A 20,787-nucleotide genomic window follows, 5' to 3' on the forward strand; every position below is an offset into this window, starting at 1 on the left:
GACCTCCCTCTGGAAAACTTTGCAGAAGGATGGAATAAAAGGCCTATTTTGCGAACAAAAAGTGTTTTTTAAAGGTTTGGGGTTTTTTGTGTTGTGATTATCATATATGAGAAGGCTCTGTAATCTCTCTTTGTTTATTTTTTTGGTCCTCTGTCTATCAATAAATGCCGCAACTGCCATAGACAGGATAGGTGTTAAAGTTCCTGCAGCAAAGAAAGCACAACTTTCCTTAGAGATGTATTTACTTTAATTCTATAAACTTTAAATAACAATCTGCAAACAAAGATTAGGGAAAGTAGCACAATGTCTATACTAGAAATTAGTTACAGGAAGCTAACTAGAAAGAAAAGGAAGACTGCAGTCAAAACATCCAAAAGAGTGGGAGGGGGAGAAAAGATAAAGACTATTATTAGAGTACATGAGGTACACGCTATTATTAGAGTACTTGAGTTAATTCTGTTTCCCATTTCTTAGTACAGACAGTTTCTTTATAAGCTTATGCAGGAAGAATGCTGTTGTTCAACAGCACCCAGGAAGCAACTTATTTTTCCTCCTTTCAAACTCTTTTTCATCTGAATTGTTCGACAGGTGTTCACCTGCAAGTGTTTTGAGACTGTCTGACACACTGGGCAGTACTGCCCTATGGGCTCTCTAAACTCCCATTTTTTTGCATTTGGTATCCTTTTCCTTCAGCTGTCAATTCACAGGGGTGTCTTTTTCTTCAGAGCTTTTCATAGAACAGTCCGTGACTAATGACTACAGAGTTATTTTTCTGTAGCTTTTATTTATTTAGATAATTAATGCTTTACAAATTTATACTGCTGCCCACCTTTATGGTACCTGGATATTCACAGCCAAAACAATCCAGCATTTCAGGATCGTAGCACAATTCCGTGCCGTGGCTGCCAGCAACCTGCACCTCTGGTGAGCAGCAAGGGATACACTCAGCCCAGCTGCTACCCTCTGGGCAGACAGGGCTCCCTGCCACTGATCCCACACCTCTGGATTCTACCCGAGAGGTACAACACCTACACACCATGCAGGCCAAACTGATAAGAGCAGGCAGTGTTACACCCTACTGAGAGCAGGAACAATTAACTGTCTCTCTACTAAGACATCTGTTATGGTATTAGTGCTGCTTGGAAGGGCAGCCTGTAAAATCAATGTTTCCTTCCCCAGAGGTAGGAACTGTCTGTGTTAGTTTAAGCATTTATCTTCCCTCATGAGTACGAAAGCCAAAGACAGAGAAGGAGTGGAATCCTAAATGATCTTCCCAGGCAGCCTCTCACGGAGCAGTGCCAATTTTATCACCAGGGCTGTATTGCACAGAGGGTTAGAGTATGCTGCTTCCCTGGATGCACCATCACTGGGATACAGCATGCAGAACTCATCTCTCAAAATTTGCTTTCTTCCCAGTTTTTAGCAAATCTCTTTTTTCCCAGAAGCATGCCAACTGGCATGCTCTCTGTTGGTTTTCCTGTGGAATGTAAATCTGATTGACTGACGCACTGCAGAAATAATATTCCAAGGCAGCTGTTTCTGTAAATTCCCAATGTTATGATTTCATTATGCTGTTCCAGATCAGTAAATGGCAGACAGACACAGGATTCCCTTGAAAAATAGGGAACTATTACTCTGGAACTTAAGATCACCTAAAGACGCATGGCTTAATCCCTAAAAAACTGTATTTGCTTTCTGCCTTCTAGCTTCACTCTCAGAGGTCTTCTTTTCTGGGTTTCCTCCAGTGCTACCAGCAACTAAAAACCAAAGATAGCCCTAGACCTAAACGCAAACAGAATTTATGTTATTTAGGATCTGGGTGCAACATCTGTAGCTCAGACTAATCTTTGCTTTCAATATTAGCTGTCTCAACTAAGCAATTTCACAAAAGTCAAACAGATCAGTGATTTTCATAATCAATAGGTTTTTCATAATCAATAGCTGATGATGAAATCCTCAGGTGTGATTGATCATTGCTGTTCAAAAAAATACCTGTATCCGGACAGCTCACTGAAACAACAAAACATTGTACACAAAAAAAGAACATCAAGTAGCTGCTTTCTACTCATGAATGAAATGGGCCCAGTGATAGGGGATTTCACAGGCGCTCAAGGTGCTCAGCCTGTACCGAGAGTCGACTACCAGCACCGTCAGTCACTTTGAAGAATGCAGCTGGAGTATCCAACAAAACTTTGCTTGAGAGGGATTGTATTGATCTAAAACTTCAACCACATCCTCTCCGAGTATAATGAAATAGCTGAGCCAACAGCAGTCGGTTGCTTGTTGTGACTGAAGCAAGTTTGAAAGGTTTTGATTACAATGGCTTCATTCAGATATAAAGGCTGGCTACTCTTGCTGCTTGTAAAGCAACAAGTAGTACCAACAAGCACCCAGAGAGACTCCATGGCCCTCAGCTGATACACTCTGCTATTTCGACCCATGCAGATAACATAGATCAAAAATAAACAGTAGGCAGCAAGGACAAGGAACAAAATTTTAAATAAACAAAGAAACGAGTAGCTGAACTGTACCTAAAGGAAATGAGATCACCATTTGCTTCAGATTCCAACCACAAACAACTGACAAGTAATCAAGAGTCATTAAAGTACAAGAATTTTTATGAATCATATTGGACTTAAAATCAGCTACTCTGGAAATTCCTGGGACTCATGCAAGCTGTAATTTGAGAGAATAAGATTCAAGAGCAAGCTGTACATTTTTAACTTTATGAATGGTGACAAACATAACATTTGAAATCTATTGGCTTATTCAGTCACACCTGTTATCATCTTAAGAGCTAGAAGTAAACTGATCTAAACAATTAACTTAGCTAATATCAAAGGGGCAATATAAAATGTTTTACTGTAAAAGTGCAAGTGTTTTTAACAGTGAAGCTAGAATATTCTAAAACAACTTTACACTTGAAAATCAAACTTGTAACATATTTTATGGCTGCCTTGAAGAACTTTCTGCCATAATCCAAAATTTATTGTAATGCAATGCTGTCTGATTTTGAAGCCACATTCCAATACAAAAAGTAGTTGTAAATAAACTATATTCTTTATATTCTATATCCATAGTTGGGGCCATTTAATTCAGTGACAAGCTGTTTTGTTTAGAAAAAAACAACCCAACAACAAACTATTATCATTACAAGGATGACAAGTCATGTCAAAAGGATCTAGGTGTTTTCTTAGCTTTTATATTCTTAATCACTAACTAAATACCAAACATGAGGCTTAACCCTGCTCTTTTATGTAGATGACAGAGGTTTAGGCACACATAACTGCTCATATGCAAATGCAGACCTTTCTACTCTTAATCCACCAGGAGCAGAGAGGACTTGCAAATAATTTTTCTATTTCATGGGAAGCCATGTTGGCAAAACAGACATTTTGACTAGTCAAAGGACTAACAGAGATATGAGTGATATTATTTGTGATATAATCCAGAACGTGTTCCACACACCACCAGACTTAAGGCAATACAAAGCTTCAGGCATATCTGAGCTGTGACCCTGAAAGTGCCTTGCACAGAAGTGACTGCTCCTCCTGCACGAACCCCCATTACCTTCAGCAGGGACTTGCAGAAACGCCTGCTCACAGAGCCAGGATTTAAGGTTTAGGGCAGATTTCTAAGCATGGTTGTAATTTCAAGCATGTGGAGATTCCTATTAGGCTAGTGAATGTCCCTGACTGAGAAAATCTATGTGAAATATCGGGGCACCACAGTAAGGTAATTTTTTCGTGATAGAACAGCACTTCTGCGGCAGGTCTTTTTACTAACATTTACAGGGTTACTTACCTCTCCATGAATTCTGTCCTTCTTGGGTTGACTGATGGACCACCAGAATCAATGTGTGGTGGATGGTGTTTCTCTCTAGTTTTGATGTTTTATCATCAGCTGTGAAAAATGAACACTGGAACTAATAATACCTCCACCCTGGCAACTTCTGCAAACAATGCAAACCTCACAATCTCTTTCAGTGCACCACCATGAGATAAACCCCCTCTATTTCTTTAAAAAGGTTGATGTCCTCATCTAGTTGGAATGGAATGTTATCTTTTCTAAATTTGCTAAGTCAGGCTGGCCTCCTAGTCTGAAACATTCAAGTTACTTCAACTATAAATTAAAAGAATCAGCAGGATTTTTATCAGCAATTGAAAAATAAATCACAGAATCACAATAAACCAAGAGATTCCTGACTGTAGCTTCAGGGTTGGATCCACTGCACCTGACCTCTGTTTGAGAGAAGTACTATACAACTGCAAGGGGTTCACAGACTTGGATCACATGAGCAGCTCGTAATAGCTCTATAGATTTTCTTTACTTTATGCTATAACGCAGGTACCAACAAAAGAAATAAAGCCCTATTATTAACATCCCTGACTATGTAAATGAGAGAATGACTTTAGACTTTTGTGAATTATGTTGTCTTGTTTAGACGCTGTACTTCTAAGTGGTTAATTGTCTTCTACAAGGCCACTCATAACACTTCCTGTAGCACCTTTCTTCTTCAGAAGTCTTCCCCTCTACCATCCTGCCCACAACACTTCCAAATTTATATAAGAGACCAAAGTAATGAAACCAGAAACATATAAGGAAAAAAGAATTAAAGAGTGAAAAGCAGAAAGGAGGTCTCAAAATATAAAACTTGTTCATGGGTCTGTACAGGAGTTCTTCTCAAGATCTATGGCTTGTCATTAATCAGTATCTACTGGGTAAATAGTTTCCACCAGGGGCCTTTCAGTAAGCATTTTGTTTTGTTCACCATTCTTTCCAAACAACTTTGATTTTGAGTTATAAAGACCTTATTTTCCTCTGAACTATTACAATCTTAATCTAGAGAGATGACATGGCTTGTAACAGGACCCTTCTAAACTCTCAGAACAGGCAGTAGTGAACAAATCCTGAGCCTGAAGCTACCAAAAGCCCCTTGGTAGCAGAACAGCTGCTATTTCACCCCTCTCATCCCCTGGGTCTGTGCATTTCCTATCTGTGCAGGTGGGTCCAGCTTTGAGGTCAGGTGAAGATCCTGCCAGAACTGCCAGGCTACAGATTTTACAAGGTCTCTGCATTAAGGCAGGGCACATCACAAGGATCCAAAGGTTTACTCCACCTGAAAGCTCACTTCAGGTCTCATTCTGCCACCCATCAGCCAGCTCAATGAACTCAGGCACTGGCAATTATCTCATCAATTGCTGCTTCCCCAAGAGTTAACACTCACAGAGATCATGTGGCTGTGTTTGCTGTGAGATTACTTGCAGTACCAAAGCATACTCATTTGCAGCTAGCTTGGCTATCTCTCTTCTAAACCATAGTTTCAGTTCAATCATACAACTATAATTCATTTACCTGTCTAGGTGCAAATATTCAGACCAGAGGAATTTGATGGCACTAAAGCAGTACTGCAAACATGCCAGAGTTTCTGATCAGTAACTGTTACCAGTCCAAATAAAACAAAGTGACACCACAGCCCAGGTTGCTTCTCCTCCTGTCCTTTTAGATGTGTTTTATCATTGAGAATAAATACAGTATTTCAGTAAAACCTAAGTATATAACAAATGGTACAAAAAGGGAGTTTTGGATCTTGCTTTGTCTTGTGTGCCAGAGCAAAGACAACAAAAGTTTTTGGCTCTTGGACCTGGGAAACAGGTACGAAGCTTCAGGTTTTAGGGGGAAAATGATGAATAGGGGACATCTACACAGCGTGGTCCAAGGTTCAGAAAGGTCATTGCTCACACTTCTACAGAACTTCTCAGGGAACAACACATGTGAAGGAGGAAACCCAGATGCTCTAGGGTTGACTCTTTTTCCAGAAATAGAGTTTGAGGAAGCCAGCAACGCCTAGCACCTCTTCCTCGGGAGCATGGCGGAGGAAGGAGAGGAGCTGTCCAGCTCCGAGAAGCCCTCCTCTTCCTGGCACCTTGTCCCTTCCCTAGTCTCCCTGATGAATCAAACCACAATGCATTTCTTCATTTATTGGTGTATTAAGATTCATTAAGTGAGTAAATGTTCCAGACCACTTTTAAAATCTGCATTATTTCCCTGTCCGGAATTTACTCCCTAGGATAAGTTTCCTGCATTGCCACTCCTCTAAAGTGAAAAGCGCACCATGGGGATTCTGCCTTGATACTTTCTGTCCTCTTTCTTAGAGGATCTATTTGCTTATGATGCTGATGCATTCAGTCACCACAACAACAGAGGAAAATTGCTCTCCTGAAATTCAGAAAGATTTGTTCCTTACCTATGTTCATTTTTTGGCTTCCAGCTTGAGCTGTTTCTCCTGACTCCGTTCCTGCCATTCAGTGAAGTGAGTTCAGGGTGCTTTCAGCAGACATGAGGTCTGTTCTGAAGCGAGCTTGAAGACCTGAACAGAAAGTAACATACAATATAAGTGGCTGGTGCCCCAATAAAGGAATGGTTATACCACAGACCCCACAGAAATAGAAGGTGGGGAGGGAAAAAGAAAGTTAAGCCATACTCATACCAGTGAAGTTAGATGTCAAACACAGAACGGTGGTCTCCTTAGGACCTGAATCATCCAGTTCTGAAAACATGCCTCTTGAGGGGAAGTCAGGTCAACTCCTGCTCTAACCTAGCCTCTGAAAAAAATGCTTTTCATCAGCTACACAGCCTATGGAGCCCTCTCTCAGCTTGGTCACCTGCACTAGCTGAAGCTAAACCCTATGAATATACCCACAAATATTGTGTACTGGTTTGCTGTTATTCACCACATTGCTACAACAACACAGCATAACATGAAAAAAACCACATTTGACTGGGCTAGGAAAGACTACCTGTTTTGCTACACCTGCATTCTTAGACAGACACCTGTCAGTTCGCATCTCCACCCATATCTTATGAAATGACCCCTCTTTGAAAGGCAGAAATTATGGGAAAACCATGACCAAGTTCTTGGAAGCAGAAGATTGCTCAGGGGTGAGGGAAGTGCAAATTGCTTTGGAGAGGATGAGTTTAGCCCCTGCTGTGAGCCCCCTGTCCTAAGAGATGCCAGCTGCCTCTAGGGATGCACCGGGCTGGCCCCTAATGTCCTGTGTTTCAGCTGGAGGCGGCTCTCTGAACACACATTTGTCGCCTCAAGCAGACATCCTGGCCCAATACCCCCTCCCAGTGGGCTGTTTAACTCACACCTGAATCTAGTTACTAAACTATTAATTAATAAATCATTAGCGCTTCTCTCGTTATGGGTCGCACCGTATGAACAAAATACACCACGCACGTTCATTTCTTTAGGCGTATTTCAAGTCACTCATCTCGTAGCTCTCACGCACATTTTTATTTTTTGAATGCCCCTGAGAGCTTGCTGCCTGCCGCGGGGACCCCGGGGAGCCCCTTCCAGCAATCCCACCCCCAACGAAGCTGGTGGCTTGGCAACTCCCCTAGCCCTCGAAACTAAACCTCAACGTTTTAAAATCCGCCCCCCCCAGCCCTGAGTCAGGTCCGCGGCCGTGCCCGCATCGCGGTGAGCGCCCCCGGTCCCGCCCCAGGTCCCGGCGGGCGGGCGCGGCCCCGCCCCGGGGCGGCAGCAGCGGGCACGGCCCCGCCTCGGCACGGCCTTTATAGCGGCCGCCGGCACCCGCACCAGCACCAGCGGCTGTGCCTGCTTCTGCCTCCGAGCCTGCCCGCCGAGCTCCTCCGCCGGTAAGTGCCGTGCCCTCCAGCCCGGTTCCGGGAGAAGCCGCTAGCTCTCGGTCGCACGGGATGCCGCGGTCGCTTTTGTAAATGGATCGCAAACAAGAGATCTGCGCTGTGTCGTCTGCATGAGAAATCGGCGGTGCTGGTGCTGCTAGGGCTGGGCCTGGGAAACTCGTTAGAGTTGCAAATGACAGGTTTGCAGAGCTGCCAGATATGCTAAAAATTATGTTAATATGAATAATGTTTAAGGGAAAATGTATCTGCTGACAGCACAGCTGAATCTGAGGAGGGTGCATGTCCAAGTATCTGAGGTAGGATTTGCTTTCTTGCATTATGAAACCTCCTCGTAAGTAAAGGGTACATCTGGAGCAGTCTTTTGGTCTGGGTCATGTCAACTCTTTTTCAAACAAATCCAGTGATCTTTTGTATTCCCCATGTTTTGGATCTTACCACTGAATGGCCTTAGAGTACTGGGGCTGTATTTTTTTCTGGATAAAACTGAACTGGGAAATGCACTCCAAGTACCAGCAGGCATTCAATCTGCAGGACCAGACATGAGCTAGGGCGATGTGGAAACCTCTGAAGCAGGTAGAGTGTGGAGCAGGTCTTCAGCACCAACTGGGTTCCGCATACCCTCTCCTACTGCAATGCATGACTTGCTGATGTAAATTAAGTTTCACATGAAACCTTTTTTAAAAAATCAAGTTTTCTAGAACTGAGAACAGTTTAAAAGAAATGATCCCATGATTTGCATTGCAATAAAGAAAAAGACATACCGGTACTTTACAGCTTTCTTCCCCCATCATTTTTACAAGTTATTTTTTAAGAGTTACTCTTGTGAAGATTGCTGTATGTGCTTGGCTACAAGAAGATCTAGCTGTGTATAAGAAATCAAGACTAAATATGTCCTAAGCCTCTCTACCACTGTAAATAAGGGAGGTAACATCAAGACTAGACTTGCAGGAGTTTGCAGTGGTCAGAGGCACTCAGTGAGGTGGCTAGGCTGATGCAAGCGCCTAGCCTCAACAAGGTGCAGTCAGCAACTACAGGGGTAATCGAAAACAGAGGCTTCCCTTTCATACCCTAAATGCAGATGTTCAGTGCTTTTGTTGCATGGTAGTAATAAATTAGTTAAATAGGTACAAACAGCTGGACAGCAACTAAAACCATCTGCCAATTCCTTAATGGTGTCAGTCCATGCTGCAGAAACTGAGTATGGATTTTTCTGATTTCCTTCCCTCTGCTTCATTTAAACTGGTTGTATTGCTAAAAGTGAAAAAAAAACCAAAAAAACACACACAAAAAACCAAACCACCCCAACAAACTTCAAACTATAATCTCTAATTTATTATATGGAAATAATAAGCAGATATTCCACAGCAAGTCAATGGTTAATTCTTCTGTCAATAGTGTTGTGACTTATTTTTGAAGACAGTAGAAGCAAGAAAGCTGACACCGCAAACTACAACATAACACTAAGTTCTTCTTATTTTCAGAAACAAAATAATACCGATAGAGGAACGAACTGAGAAGTTAACTAACAACATGAAGTTATTAATCTTCCTCACAGTAACCCTGGGCACACTTGCCACTGGACTAGATTCTGTAAGTTTTGAAATGGGGTAGGGTGTCGGGGGGGGCGGTGGGGTGGTGTCACTTGGAACCACTTGTGGCTTGGATTATATGTCTGCTTTGGACAGTGTAGGCTCTTGAATTGAATTCTCCTTTTTGCTGCCTTTGCACGTACATCTGTTCCACATACACCTCCAAGAAACATGGTTTTGAACCCTTCAAGTTTTCTTTTGACTCTGTTCCACCCTAAGATGTCTGCTCGCATTCAAATAGTGAAGATATGCCATAATGAAGAAGTCTAGCTTTTCTGGTTTTGTCTTAATGGGATTTAGACCTGGACACTGAGCGCAAATGCTCACTGGTCTTTCACAGAGGTGGATACTGGACATTAACTAAATTTCCACCTCCCCCTACTTGAAAGTGTGACACTAAAAAAGGAGCAACAGATACAAATCTGAATATTTTTTACTAACAACTTGTATGATAGTTTGTCAGCAGAGCCATTCACCAGCACTGTTAATTGTTCTAGCTCAGACAAGCACACTTGACCTCTGGGAAAGGTATACCAAAAGCTTTATCTCATTTAATTCCACAGAGAAAGAAATACCCAGCCTGGAAAGCAAAGGCAGGACTTGAAGTACAGGGCAAGAATCTGTTGCATAAATCTACTGGCTTTTATTCCACAGTACAAATGTGAAGGTCACCAAAATAAGAGGCAGCTGGAGAATACTGCATCTTTGCTGCACTGCTTAGTGGCTGAGAGGTGGAGAGGGAGAAGTTCACTTTCTTCTTTTAGGGACACTTGCCACTGAGTGACACTTAGGTCATTATAGCAGCAATAACTGCAATGTTGACCTGATGCAGCAGACCAGCTTGGTGGGGCTTTCCTGAGGCTTTTTGTGGTTTGATGTTTTCTTCCAAACCAAGCAGAATGGGGAGCCATACTGCTTTGCTCAAGTAGGGTGCTACTTCTCATTCACATCATCATTCCACAGAGCCGGTTCAGCTGGTAACTACATGCAAAAAACTGTTAAAGGTATGCAGTAGAGAACAGAGCTTGGGCCCATAAAAGATAATCAAATCACATAGAAGAATCTGTTCCCCTAAAATACTTTTTTCTTTTCCTTTAGGCTTATAGCAAGAAGTACTACAATCTGCCATATAAACACAGATCATATCACAAAGGTAAATATCTGCCTGTTCTGCTTGAACCTAAAAAGAACTTGATCCTGTAATTACATCTTCATACAAGAAGGAAGACTCTTAATGATACTTAAACACCTAAAATTTAGTTTGCAATTACATTTCACTTCATCATTCAATGTTTTGTCTCTAATTAGTGATGCCTTTTACTTGCAGAATGCCATTGTTTGAATGGAGGAACCTGCATTACCTATTACCTCTTCAGGGGAATTACCCATTGCATATGCCCAGAAGGATACACTGGGACTCACTGTGAACTAGGTAGAGTATCTATTTTCCTTAATCCTAGCTAAATTGATTGAAAAGATCTAATGAATATGAAATGCTAAGTGAAAGTATTACCTATAAACACATGACTAGATATCCTTTAGCATTTTATGTGAACAGACTAAGTGAGGAGAAACAACTAAATATTGGCACAAAAGCAGGATCTCTTAATTTTTTGTGTCCCTACCACCTCACTGATGTTGCCTACCTCACAAGCATTTTAGTTAGATGTGAAAAAAGTGAACTTATTTGGGAGTGTTCAGGAACAGAACTGATTATGTTGTCAAGTACACTGAAACTACTAAAGAAAATAAGCATGCTTTAAAGCATAAGATACTTGATGCTCAAAATTCAGATTGAAAAATTTTAACAAAAATACATTATCACTCCATATTTTGCATCATCTGTTTTCAAGTGTAATGCATGAACTTCTTTCTCATTGGAAGAATCCATGCAGAAGATTTACTGTCTCAATAACATACATATTATAAACAAGAATATGCTGCTAACAAAACACTTTTCTCAGATGTTGACAGCATGTGCTACACTGAGAATGGGGAGGACTACAGAGGAATGGCAACAGAACATGAGTGTCTGCCATGGGACCTTCCCTCTGTAATCAGGAGGGCTCCCTTCCATGCTCACTTGAAGAATGCTTTGCAGCTTGGACTGGGAAAGCACAGCTACTGCAGGTAAGAAAAACGTCAGTCTTCCTGGGACGACTTCTATTGTCACAGCCCCAGAAGCACCTCAGGTGATAGTACATGTTTTATTAGATTATCAGAGAGGTGAATTTTGACTAAAATCTGGACTAAACTCTGAAGTGTTTAGTGTTCTTGCTTACCACCGAAGCTGATTGTACTGCAAAATTCCCTGTACTGAAACAGCAATAGTTAATTAGTTTCTCTGGCATATCTTGCAACAGAACACTTCTGGCTTTTCAGGACAGTTAGAATTCTAAGACACTATCACGTTTTTAAAAACTGCCTTTATGAAAAGAACACTTCCTTTATCTTCTAGAAACCCAAATGGAAGGAGCAAGCCCTGGTGTTACACCAAAAAGAGATTCACCATTCGAGAAACACCCTGCAACATGGACAAGTGTGGTAAGTAATATCAGCCTCAATACAACTGATTATTTTTTTAATAGCACAAGGTTGATTCTTAGTTGTAAGAATATCTGAACAAAATTTCTCCTTCCATAGGACCTGCATGTGGTCAAAGGAGCATCAGCAAGTACTTCAAGATTGTTGGTGGAAGCCAGGCAGAGATTGAGTCTCAGCCTTGGATAGCTGGCATCTTCCAAACTAGAAGGGGCACTGACCAATTCCTGTGTGGTGGCAGCCTCATTGACCCTTGCTGGGTGCTTACAGCAGCACACTGTTTTCATGACCCGTAAGTTTAGTTCTGCATCCTTCTTACTTGCAACTTCCTTGTGATTTCTTTGCGTGATGCTTGCTGAACAACCCTTCAAAGTGTAGCATAGTAAGAATGTGCTTTTGATTGAGTAAAACAAGACGACAGCCATAAACATTAAGCCTGTGGGAGTCCAAGTCTAGCAGAACAAGCTAGCAAGATACAAATGTCTTTGTGGATTATGCAATTTAAACAAATTTAGCCAAAATTGGAGCCAGGGTTTCATTTTACCTTAGCTGTTTGCAAAACAAAAAGTGTGCTGAAAAGTGACAAGCTGTTGAGCAATACATTTATAGGTGTTTTTTGTTGTCTTTCCTTCAGAAAACTGATCCTCCTGACCTCCTGCAGAGGATTCTCATTGCCAATGTCTGGCATTAGTAGCAGCTAGCTAGGGGTGCATTTCAAAATGCCTGAACACCTGTCTTAATCCCTTCAAATGGAAAATCAGGATGATTTCCTTTAATGTATCAATTTTAAAGCTGACTAAATTTTGCTTTTTCTTGTCAGCATTAAACACAAAAAACCCTAGGACTGGATCTAAACTGTTTGACCCCTCTCTCAAAAACTAGTAGTCTTCATGAATCTCTTTACTCTCGCTCAGGTCAAACCCACTAGACAAATCCAGGTACAAAGTCTACCTTGGAAAGTCCATGCTGAACGTTACTGATGATAATGAACAAGTATTCATGGTTGATGACATCATTTCTCACCCAGAATTTACAGATGAGACAGGTGGCGATGACAATGATATTGGTAAGTGTCATCTTAATATGAGCCTTTTAAACACTGAGGATAGGTGAAGGCTACATATTTGAGGGCATACATCTTCTAAAAGTAGAACCAGAGATGAGATAAAGGGGAGCAGGAACTAGGTAACTAGGTATTTCTGAGAACCAGGCCTGTGCTAAACAAGGTTTTTCTACTTGTATAAACTTTGTGGTACATCAGATGCATTACCTGGCACACAGTCAACTATAAGCCTGTCTTATCTCTGGACCTGTACAAGGCATGGCTTTACCATAAGCACTGGTGGCAGCATCCCACTGCTACAATCTTATTCTCTGTCTACAGAGATCACACTGTATGTATAGTAAATGGAGGAAAAAATGCATGCACAGTATGTTTCATAATAGTAGGGGAATGCTATACTGGGTACCACATTAGCCAAAGTTATCCTGAAATAAGAATTAATCCAGATTTCTGTAAATCTGTCTGGCCAATCCCTAAACTGAGAAAATCAGGAGGTGGGTTTTTGCAACTTGGACAGAACAGACTTGTCACTTGCATTCAACACTTGGGACTCTACCACTCCTTCAAAATTCCTGCTACTAAGGGAAAAAGACTCAAAGAATAGCTTCATAAGCCCTTCTGGTGAGAAGTTGAGTTTAAACTGCCCCCCTTTTTCAGCAGGGCAGCGGATGCCACCCTCTACAGCTGTTCAGGAAGTTGAGGTTTTAAAACACCTGAAGATACACTTGCAGAATAATTTTCTCTGAGCTATTGGGCTGTATCCTTCCAGGAAGGAAGTTCAAGTTGGAACATTTGCCAATTTTAGTGCTAGGAGATTAATTTTGTTACTAAATAATGACCTAGTGTCATTCCAAAAGGAATGAGAGAACTTGTATGTAACCAGAACTAAATGTAATTACAACTATTCCCATTAAGTGTACCAAATACTACTATTGTCAGATAACTTAAGGGGGGAAAACTTTGCTTACAAATCTAAGTATCTTCTCTCGCTTGTTTCTCAGCTTTGATAAGGATAAGAACATCTACTGGGCAGTGTGCAGTAGAATCCAAATATGTCAGAACAGTCTGCTTGCCAGAGAAGAACCTTGACTTACAAGAGCACACTCGGTGTGAAATATCTGGCTATGGGAAACAAGATCTTTGTAAGTGAATAACTTCTCTTTCCAATGTTGTACTTCCACAATGTGGGAACTGGATGTTATTTATACCATGATCTGCCAAGGATTAAAAAAAAATACTTCATTCTATTATTCAATGTACTTCCTGTGCTTCCCTAAGGTGATCTTTGCTGTCATCTTCTCTAGCTGTCAGTGGCATTTTTCCTATCTGATGTTTCTTACACTTGTTAAGCATGCAAAGTAAGCCAAGATGCAAACCACAGCAATTTCTTCATTCCTGATGTGATAGGGAGTAAAAAAAATTAAGCTGTTAAGGATTAACCAATAATTGTGTTTGTGCAGAGCTTCCTTCAAAAACTATCAAACTCTTTCTCTCTAAAACCAAATGCAAACTATAAAGCTCAGTAACACTTGTTTTTTCTCTTTAAAACCTCTTCCTTAACAGCAAAATTGAGGCAGTACTGCATAAGGTGGAAGTAAGAGCCTCAAATCAGATCTGGAAGGGTTATGCTAATTTTAAGTGCTGAATGTGTGCGTTATGGTTTGTTTGGTTGGTTTTGTCCTGGATGGTGAAAATAGTTAAATACTCTTTTGTTTGCAGATGACTATTCTTATGCTCAAAGACTGATGTCAGCCACTGTAAACTTAATATCACAGAGAAAATGCAAATATCAATACTATGATGATATCAGAGTTACTGACAACATGGTCTGTGCTGGAGATCCCACATGGATGACTGATGCATGCAAGGTAAAACTGGTTTGTTCTATATTCTGTATAATGTTAAATGCATAGACACTATATGAATTGGGTAGTGGCAACTTGTCATCCTACTAGTCAGAAGAGGCTGTGTTTGTGTAGCAGGAATTTAGTACGTTCAGTAGTGTGACTAAACACATGGAAGAAGGCTGGGACATAGTTAGGTGTTGCCCCCTCCTCCAGACCCTCCTTTGGTGGTGCAAGAAGTGCAGTAGCTCAGCCACAGTTATTCCTCAAGGCCTTATTTACAATCAAGCCATTCAAGCAATGGCTGGTAGATATGCATCAGTTCCAATCTCAGCCTGCACTTCCTTAACGCTAACTATAGCTCAGCGAAGGGATAAAAGTAGACTTGGGGGCACACTGACACCCCCCCCAGTTTTCTCAAAACTAGATTTACTTCCCTGCACTCTTACTGGGCAGAGTGATTATGTGAGCCACTGAAAAGAGCAAGTTTTGTCATTAAGTTTACAAGTACCTTATAGACAGGGAGGCAATTGAACTGGGTGTGTTGGCTTTGACCTTGTATCACTAGCCTAGTATCTGTGACTATAAACTTAGGATGTTGTGTGCAAAGTAACTATTCTCTGTGCCCTGCTAGGGGGCATCTAGAGAACTCCTTACCTGACAGACTGTTCAAGTCACAGCAGATGCTGAACCTTCTGCTCCATCTATGCAGTGTTCTCAAAAATCAAAACTTTAGCTCATAGGTATTTATAGCTTTTTTCACTCTAAAAAACCTAATCATAACATGCTCCCTGTTACAAATTCTCCAATATGCAGAAAATGGTCTAATATGTTCTTTCTGTTGTCAGGGAGATTCCGGTGGCCCCATGGTCTGTGAGCACAATGGCAGGATGATACTTTATGGGATTATCAGCTGGGGAGATGGCTGTGCAAGGGAAAACAAGCCTGGTGTTTACACTAGAGTTACTCGATACCTTAACTGGATTGACTCCAATATGAATGCAGTTACTACCAAGAATCGTTTTGTTCCTGAACCAAAGTGACCTTTTGTCTACAGCTGGACTCAAATGCACAAGATTAAGCCTATACTGATGCCAGGACACTGAAGTCCTGAATGACATGAGAGGCTTTTGTTTTAAATGCTTGTGTGGTCTGCCACTCCCATCGGTGCTCCTGAGGCAGAGAGATGGTTGATGTATTATCTTACTTACTCTGAATTGCCTGAAAACCACTCAGTGGGAAGCTAAAATATTTAACTCTTAAATGAATATTCCCATGCACAATACTATGCAATATCAAGTTATCTGTCCACTCTAATTTATGAACCAGCATTGGTCTGGAAGTATTGGTACAGTTTTAACTTATTTGACTCAAGTCTTCATTTTATACATGGCCTGAGTTTAAAATCTTTCCTCATCACACTGAACAATACTAAGATTCAGGTCTTGGAAACCTAACCTGTTAAGACCAGTACTGAGAAGAGTGATCAGGTTTAGCATCAGAAGGTGAAAGAAGCTGAATTGGCATTATTATCACTAATGTGTAAAGGAGGACCAAAGCCTGCTTAGACTGACACAACAGTTGGTGTGCAGGGTTCATTGCAACAGACCCAACATATAGTAACATCTTAAGGATATCACCTGTAGCTGTGTCCGTGTTACAAACTCTTAATGTGTTCCATTTAAGAACTATGCTGCAAGAAGGCAAATGGAAACCTGACTGATTTCCAGGTCCCATTTGAAGGTGTCTGGGTCACAGGAAAGCCTGATTATGTAACCCTTTTCCAGTACCTCTGCACCCAGGAGAGGATTTAAGGACTGTGCACCCACTGAATGCTGCAGGTGCCAAGTCAAAACTTATTGCCATTAATTTTACTGATATTATATGGTAACTGCTTCTTCCCCCCCCCCCCCCCCCAAGACTTACGCTGATTTTATTTTGAAACTTTTTTGTTTTAAATATTTGTGTTATTTCTATGAGGGCTGGAACCTCACCCTTTATTTAATTATTTTTACTGTGTTTAACTTATTGTTTGTATTAAAGATGTTAAAATATCATTAAAGAAAATCCTATTATTCTTATGTGTTTGTTCCTTCTCTCTTCAAAGGGGAAGGGTATGATCTCAAGGAGAGCTGCTATTATTAAGTTCTAATCTGAACCATTAAGTCCCTTGGTAAAACAGAAATGTTTGAAGTTCCTGTTTATAAAGCATTTTGTATGAGAAAGTAATGTCTTCTGCTCTGGGCTGGAGTGCTAGAGAACTGTGTGTGCAGTACCAAGACACAAAGCATAGGTTCAACAACAGTGATGAGGATCCAGTATCTGTGCTGTGTGCTTTAGAATTGCCATCTAGTCCTATGGACAAACTGTTTTAAAGTGGTTGCAGAACATTCGGTCAACATGTAAAGCAAAATATCCTATGTAGGCTTCACCCCAAGGGACTAGTTTTAGTACTCGGGAACTGCTCTGCAATAAGATCCAAATTGGGGGGGGGGGGGGGGGGGGGGGGGGGGGGGGGGGAGGGGTGTAGGGGTGGCAGTGCGGGAAGGACCAAGAGATTAGTTTCCAAAGTTCACTCTAACTTAGCTAAAAAGCTACTGCATGTGGAAGAATGTGATCAAGCAACACCAGGGAAAGGTGCTAAAAGGAAAGCAATAGTTTCATCTTTCCTCAGTACTTCTTTATGGGCACTAATTTTTGAAAAGAAGAATTTGCAGTTGACCTTAAGTACTGCTAAGCAATGTCTCAGTAGAAATTATATCTGAACAGCAATATTTATTTATATCTGTTTATTTTCTTTTTCAAGACGTTCAGCTACACCATGCTAAGAACAAAGAAATACTTAAAGCCAACTGCATTTCTAATTCTGGATGAAATGTCACAATTGAACACAAAATAAGTCCTTGCAGATGATACATTCTTTTGTTTGGGCAGACAACAAAGGCAGAGAATATCATCAAGCTCTTCTCTTTTGGGTGGTTAAGGCAACACAGTGAGATCCTAGCATCGCTTCAACATCCTAAAGAGCATGCGCTGCCTGCTTTGATTTTGTTTCTTTTAAGGAAGCTATAAGGCAGGCTGAAGATATTACTATAAACAGTGTTTATAGCAAGTTTACAGAGAAGAGTCTGTATCACAGCATCAAGATGCCATGTATGTGTGTGATGTTTATAACTGTGAAAGTAAAAGGCTTGCATGTACCGTAAGAATATCCTGGAAAGTATTAAATGACTTCCTACACTGACATGGCCATCGTGGAACAAATTAGCAGCCCATCAGCAGGCTAATTTCTGAAGTTAGTAGTCCCATCTACCCTAACCAAGTAACACAGTGAACCAGCAAGGCTCTTGTAGTTATGGTCAAAAGATCTCAGACTAGCAATTTCGCTTGTCATTTTTTGGCCTATTTTTAAGAGTTCTACCCAAGTGTTTTGTTAGTTATCCATTTCCTCTCACAAATGCAGAATTTGAGGTCAAATTACAGGCCTGCTAGCAAAATTTAACGGATTTTTGTAGACCATATTAACCTTTACTTTCTTATTATAGTTCATTTAATAATTCAGGAAAAAATATGCAAATGTGTATGTGCAATCATTACTTACAGAGCTCTCATACAAACCTTTTGGTCTCAGTCACTACCTGTTTAATGATAAATGACTACAAATTTCAGAAACATTTCAGAAAAGTCTTGTGCAAGAAATTTGTTATGACCTACAAGCAGTGCTCTGGCCACAAAGGAGCAGAATTGGCTCTTTTGAAAAAGTACTCATAATAACATTTTGGTCAAATATTTTTTTTTCAAGTTATACACACCAAAGGACGTAAAAAGACCTCCAAAGAGAGACAAACTTATTTTTCCTTTTTTCTGTTGTTTTTTTTTAGATGAGCTAGCTAAGTTCAACTCATTGTTAGATTGATTGATGTCTTCATCTCTTATCAAGGCAACTGTGAATTCAGAGTTGCTCAGGTACAAATTCAACTATAGCAATCCTTTCAAAAATCAAGGGAAAATGCCTAAACTAAATTCTCTCTTCCCAAAAAGCACACTGATATTTGTGAGAAGTATGCAACATCTTGTAGCTTATTGTGGTATGGTACTCAAACCTTACACGTTGATGATGAAATGATAGGAATAAGAATCTTAATGAAGTCTTGCCCTTTAGACTCAAGACTGAAGCATGTAACATGGACTATTTCCAGCTCTGTTATTGTTGAGTTACATGTCTTTATAGTTCTATTTCCCTTCTGTAAAATGGTGGGACAGTACTTCCTTTCTCCCACAGATCTGCCTGAGTATGGTTTGTCAGGAGGATGGAGAGTTGGCAACTGTGTGAATGTACTGTGAGTAACATGCTGACATCCCAGTCTCATACAGGTTCAGCAAGCACTACTTAAACACAAAATGATTACCGACAACACTGGATCCTGAACGGTTTGCCAATACAATTTGTGGTTGGGATCTGCAAACAGAAATTTATTACTAGAGGTTACCACTGTGTGTGGTAGTTATTCAGCAAAAGTATGCTGCTTGTGGGCTGCTGATTCAAGTTTGTGCACAGAAGTAAAATTGCCTTCTTTCTAGAGAACAAATTTGAGATCTCCTGTGAGAGACTGTGAGACTGGAGGCCGTGCAAGAAGAGAAGGAAGGCACCTCTTCACTGCTTTTCTAGACCGTAACTAACAGGACAGCCTGATCAGTGTTGCCAGAGAGTATTCTGGGCTCAAAGCAATAGTAATATAGTTTTAGACAAAAATGTACTATGTTTTAATCATGTCTTTTGGGATGCTACAGCTTTCTCACTTCAGTATTTATTTCATTCAAACATTTATCAAAGTACTAAAGTCAATGAATTTCCAGCAGGTGGAGAATACAAATAGCTTCAGGGAAATTGCATATTATTATCACTGTAATGAATGGCACATTAGTAATCAATTTCTATGGGCTTTTTATATGAACAAAGTTAAGACAATTTAAATTTCAACTTACTCCCATTGTTATGAATATAAGTAAGAATGAAAAAAGAGCGATAAACAAAAATTGCCCTCAGGTCTCTGTCATTTTGAAATTCAGAAAGCTCTGGAGACAGTATAAATAAAGACAGTCTTGAGAGCAGAGGAAATTTAGGTGGTGTTTTGGATGTGCAATCTTATTTATTCTTTAGTTTATGTTAGAGAAACTGCCCCAACAAAAACGAGATCTTTAAACAAACATACAACATACATACATCTCTGCTTTGGCTGCTATAATACTTCATAGACCCCCAATGTTCTCTGCCTGACTTCGGCTGCACAATTGCACTATCATCTAGCTGGTTAGTTATCAGAGCCTGGGAGAAAGAAGGGCAGAAGATGAGAGCAGTGCAACTTCCCGCAACGAAATCCACAAGAAACATTTTCTTTCCCTGCTTACAGAGAGTGCTGGTGAGGATCAAGAGAAACAGTTTGGAAAACTGCATGGAGCTTGGCAAACACCACTGCAGAATGACAAGAGAGATACTAGAGAGAGGACATTTTTGAAAAATATCAGATATTGGGTGGGTACTAACATACATGCAAGACAAATGTTGATACCATAAATCTGCTTTTAAGCATATTGTTCCTTGATTTCAGATATGTGGCAGGCAACAGAAAGGAGCAGAATGGGAGTCCAACAAATACTTAGAAAAGGCTGAGAGGTAGGCATCAGCCAAAGAGAAGAGATCATACTCTCAGAAGCCTTAGGAGCATAACTAATATGAATTCAAGTCCCTACTTTCCTCCACAGAAGAAACATGATAACCACTGAAGATAAAGCAGTATCTGATGTGTCCAGGGCCTAGGAAGCTGGTTTAACCTGCCAGCTCTAAGAAGGAAGTGATGCATCCCGGACGGACCAGCCGCTTACCTTATATGGCTGACGCTTTCCTCATGGATGTGAAACTAAAATGTGACTCACAGCACCTAAAAATAAAATCTGTTTTAAATAAACTAAGTTGTGGGGAAACATGATACACAGTCACCTATCTGTTGCATATGTTGCACCACTTCCACGTGGAATTGTATGCGTGGGAGGATTTTGTTTGTGCAAAAACCTGAGC

The 20,787-nt window shown here is 40.7% G+C and overlaps 1 protein-coding gene across 1 annotated transcript; it reads left to right on the forward strand.

The window, feature by feature from the left end:
• The first annotated feature begins 7,613 nt into the window (after nt 1–7,613).
• On the forward strand, nt 7,614–16,743 carry PLAU (plasminogen activator, urokinase). The gene is made up of 11 exons (XM_040607501.1): nt 7,614–7,665; nt 9,156–9,264; nt 10,362–10,416; nt 10,591–10,695; nt 11,228–11,393; nt 11,722–11,807; nt 11,907–12,096; nt 12,719–12,870; nt 13,869–14,009; nt 14,587–14,735; nt 15,560–16,743. The coding sequence occupies exons 2-11, from the start codon at nt 9,205–9,207 to the stop codon at nt 15,752–15,754; spliced, it is 1,299 nt and encodes a 432-aa protein (XP_040463435.1). The 5' UTR covers nt 7,614–7,665; nt 9,156–9,204; the 3' UTR covers nt 15,755–16,743.
• The last annotated feature ends 4,044 nt before the right edge of the window (nt 16,744–20,787 follow it).

Source organism: Falco naumanni, chromosome 9 (assembly GCF_017639655.2).
Source record: "Falco naumanni isolate bFalNau1 chromosome 9, bFalNau1.pat, whole genome shotgun sequence".
NCBI classification, from domain to species: Eukaryota; Metazoa; Chordata; class Aves; order Falconiformes; family Falconidae; genus Falco; species Falco naumanni.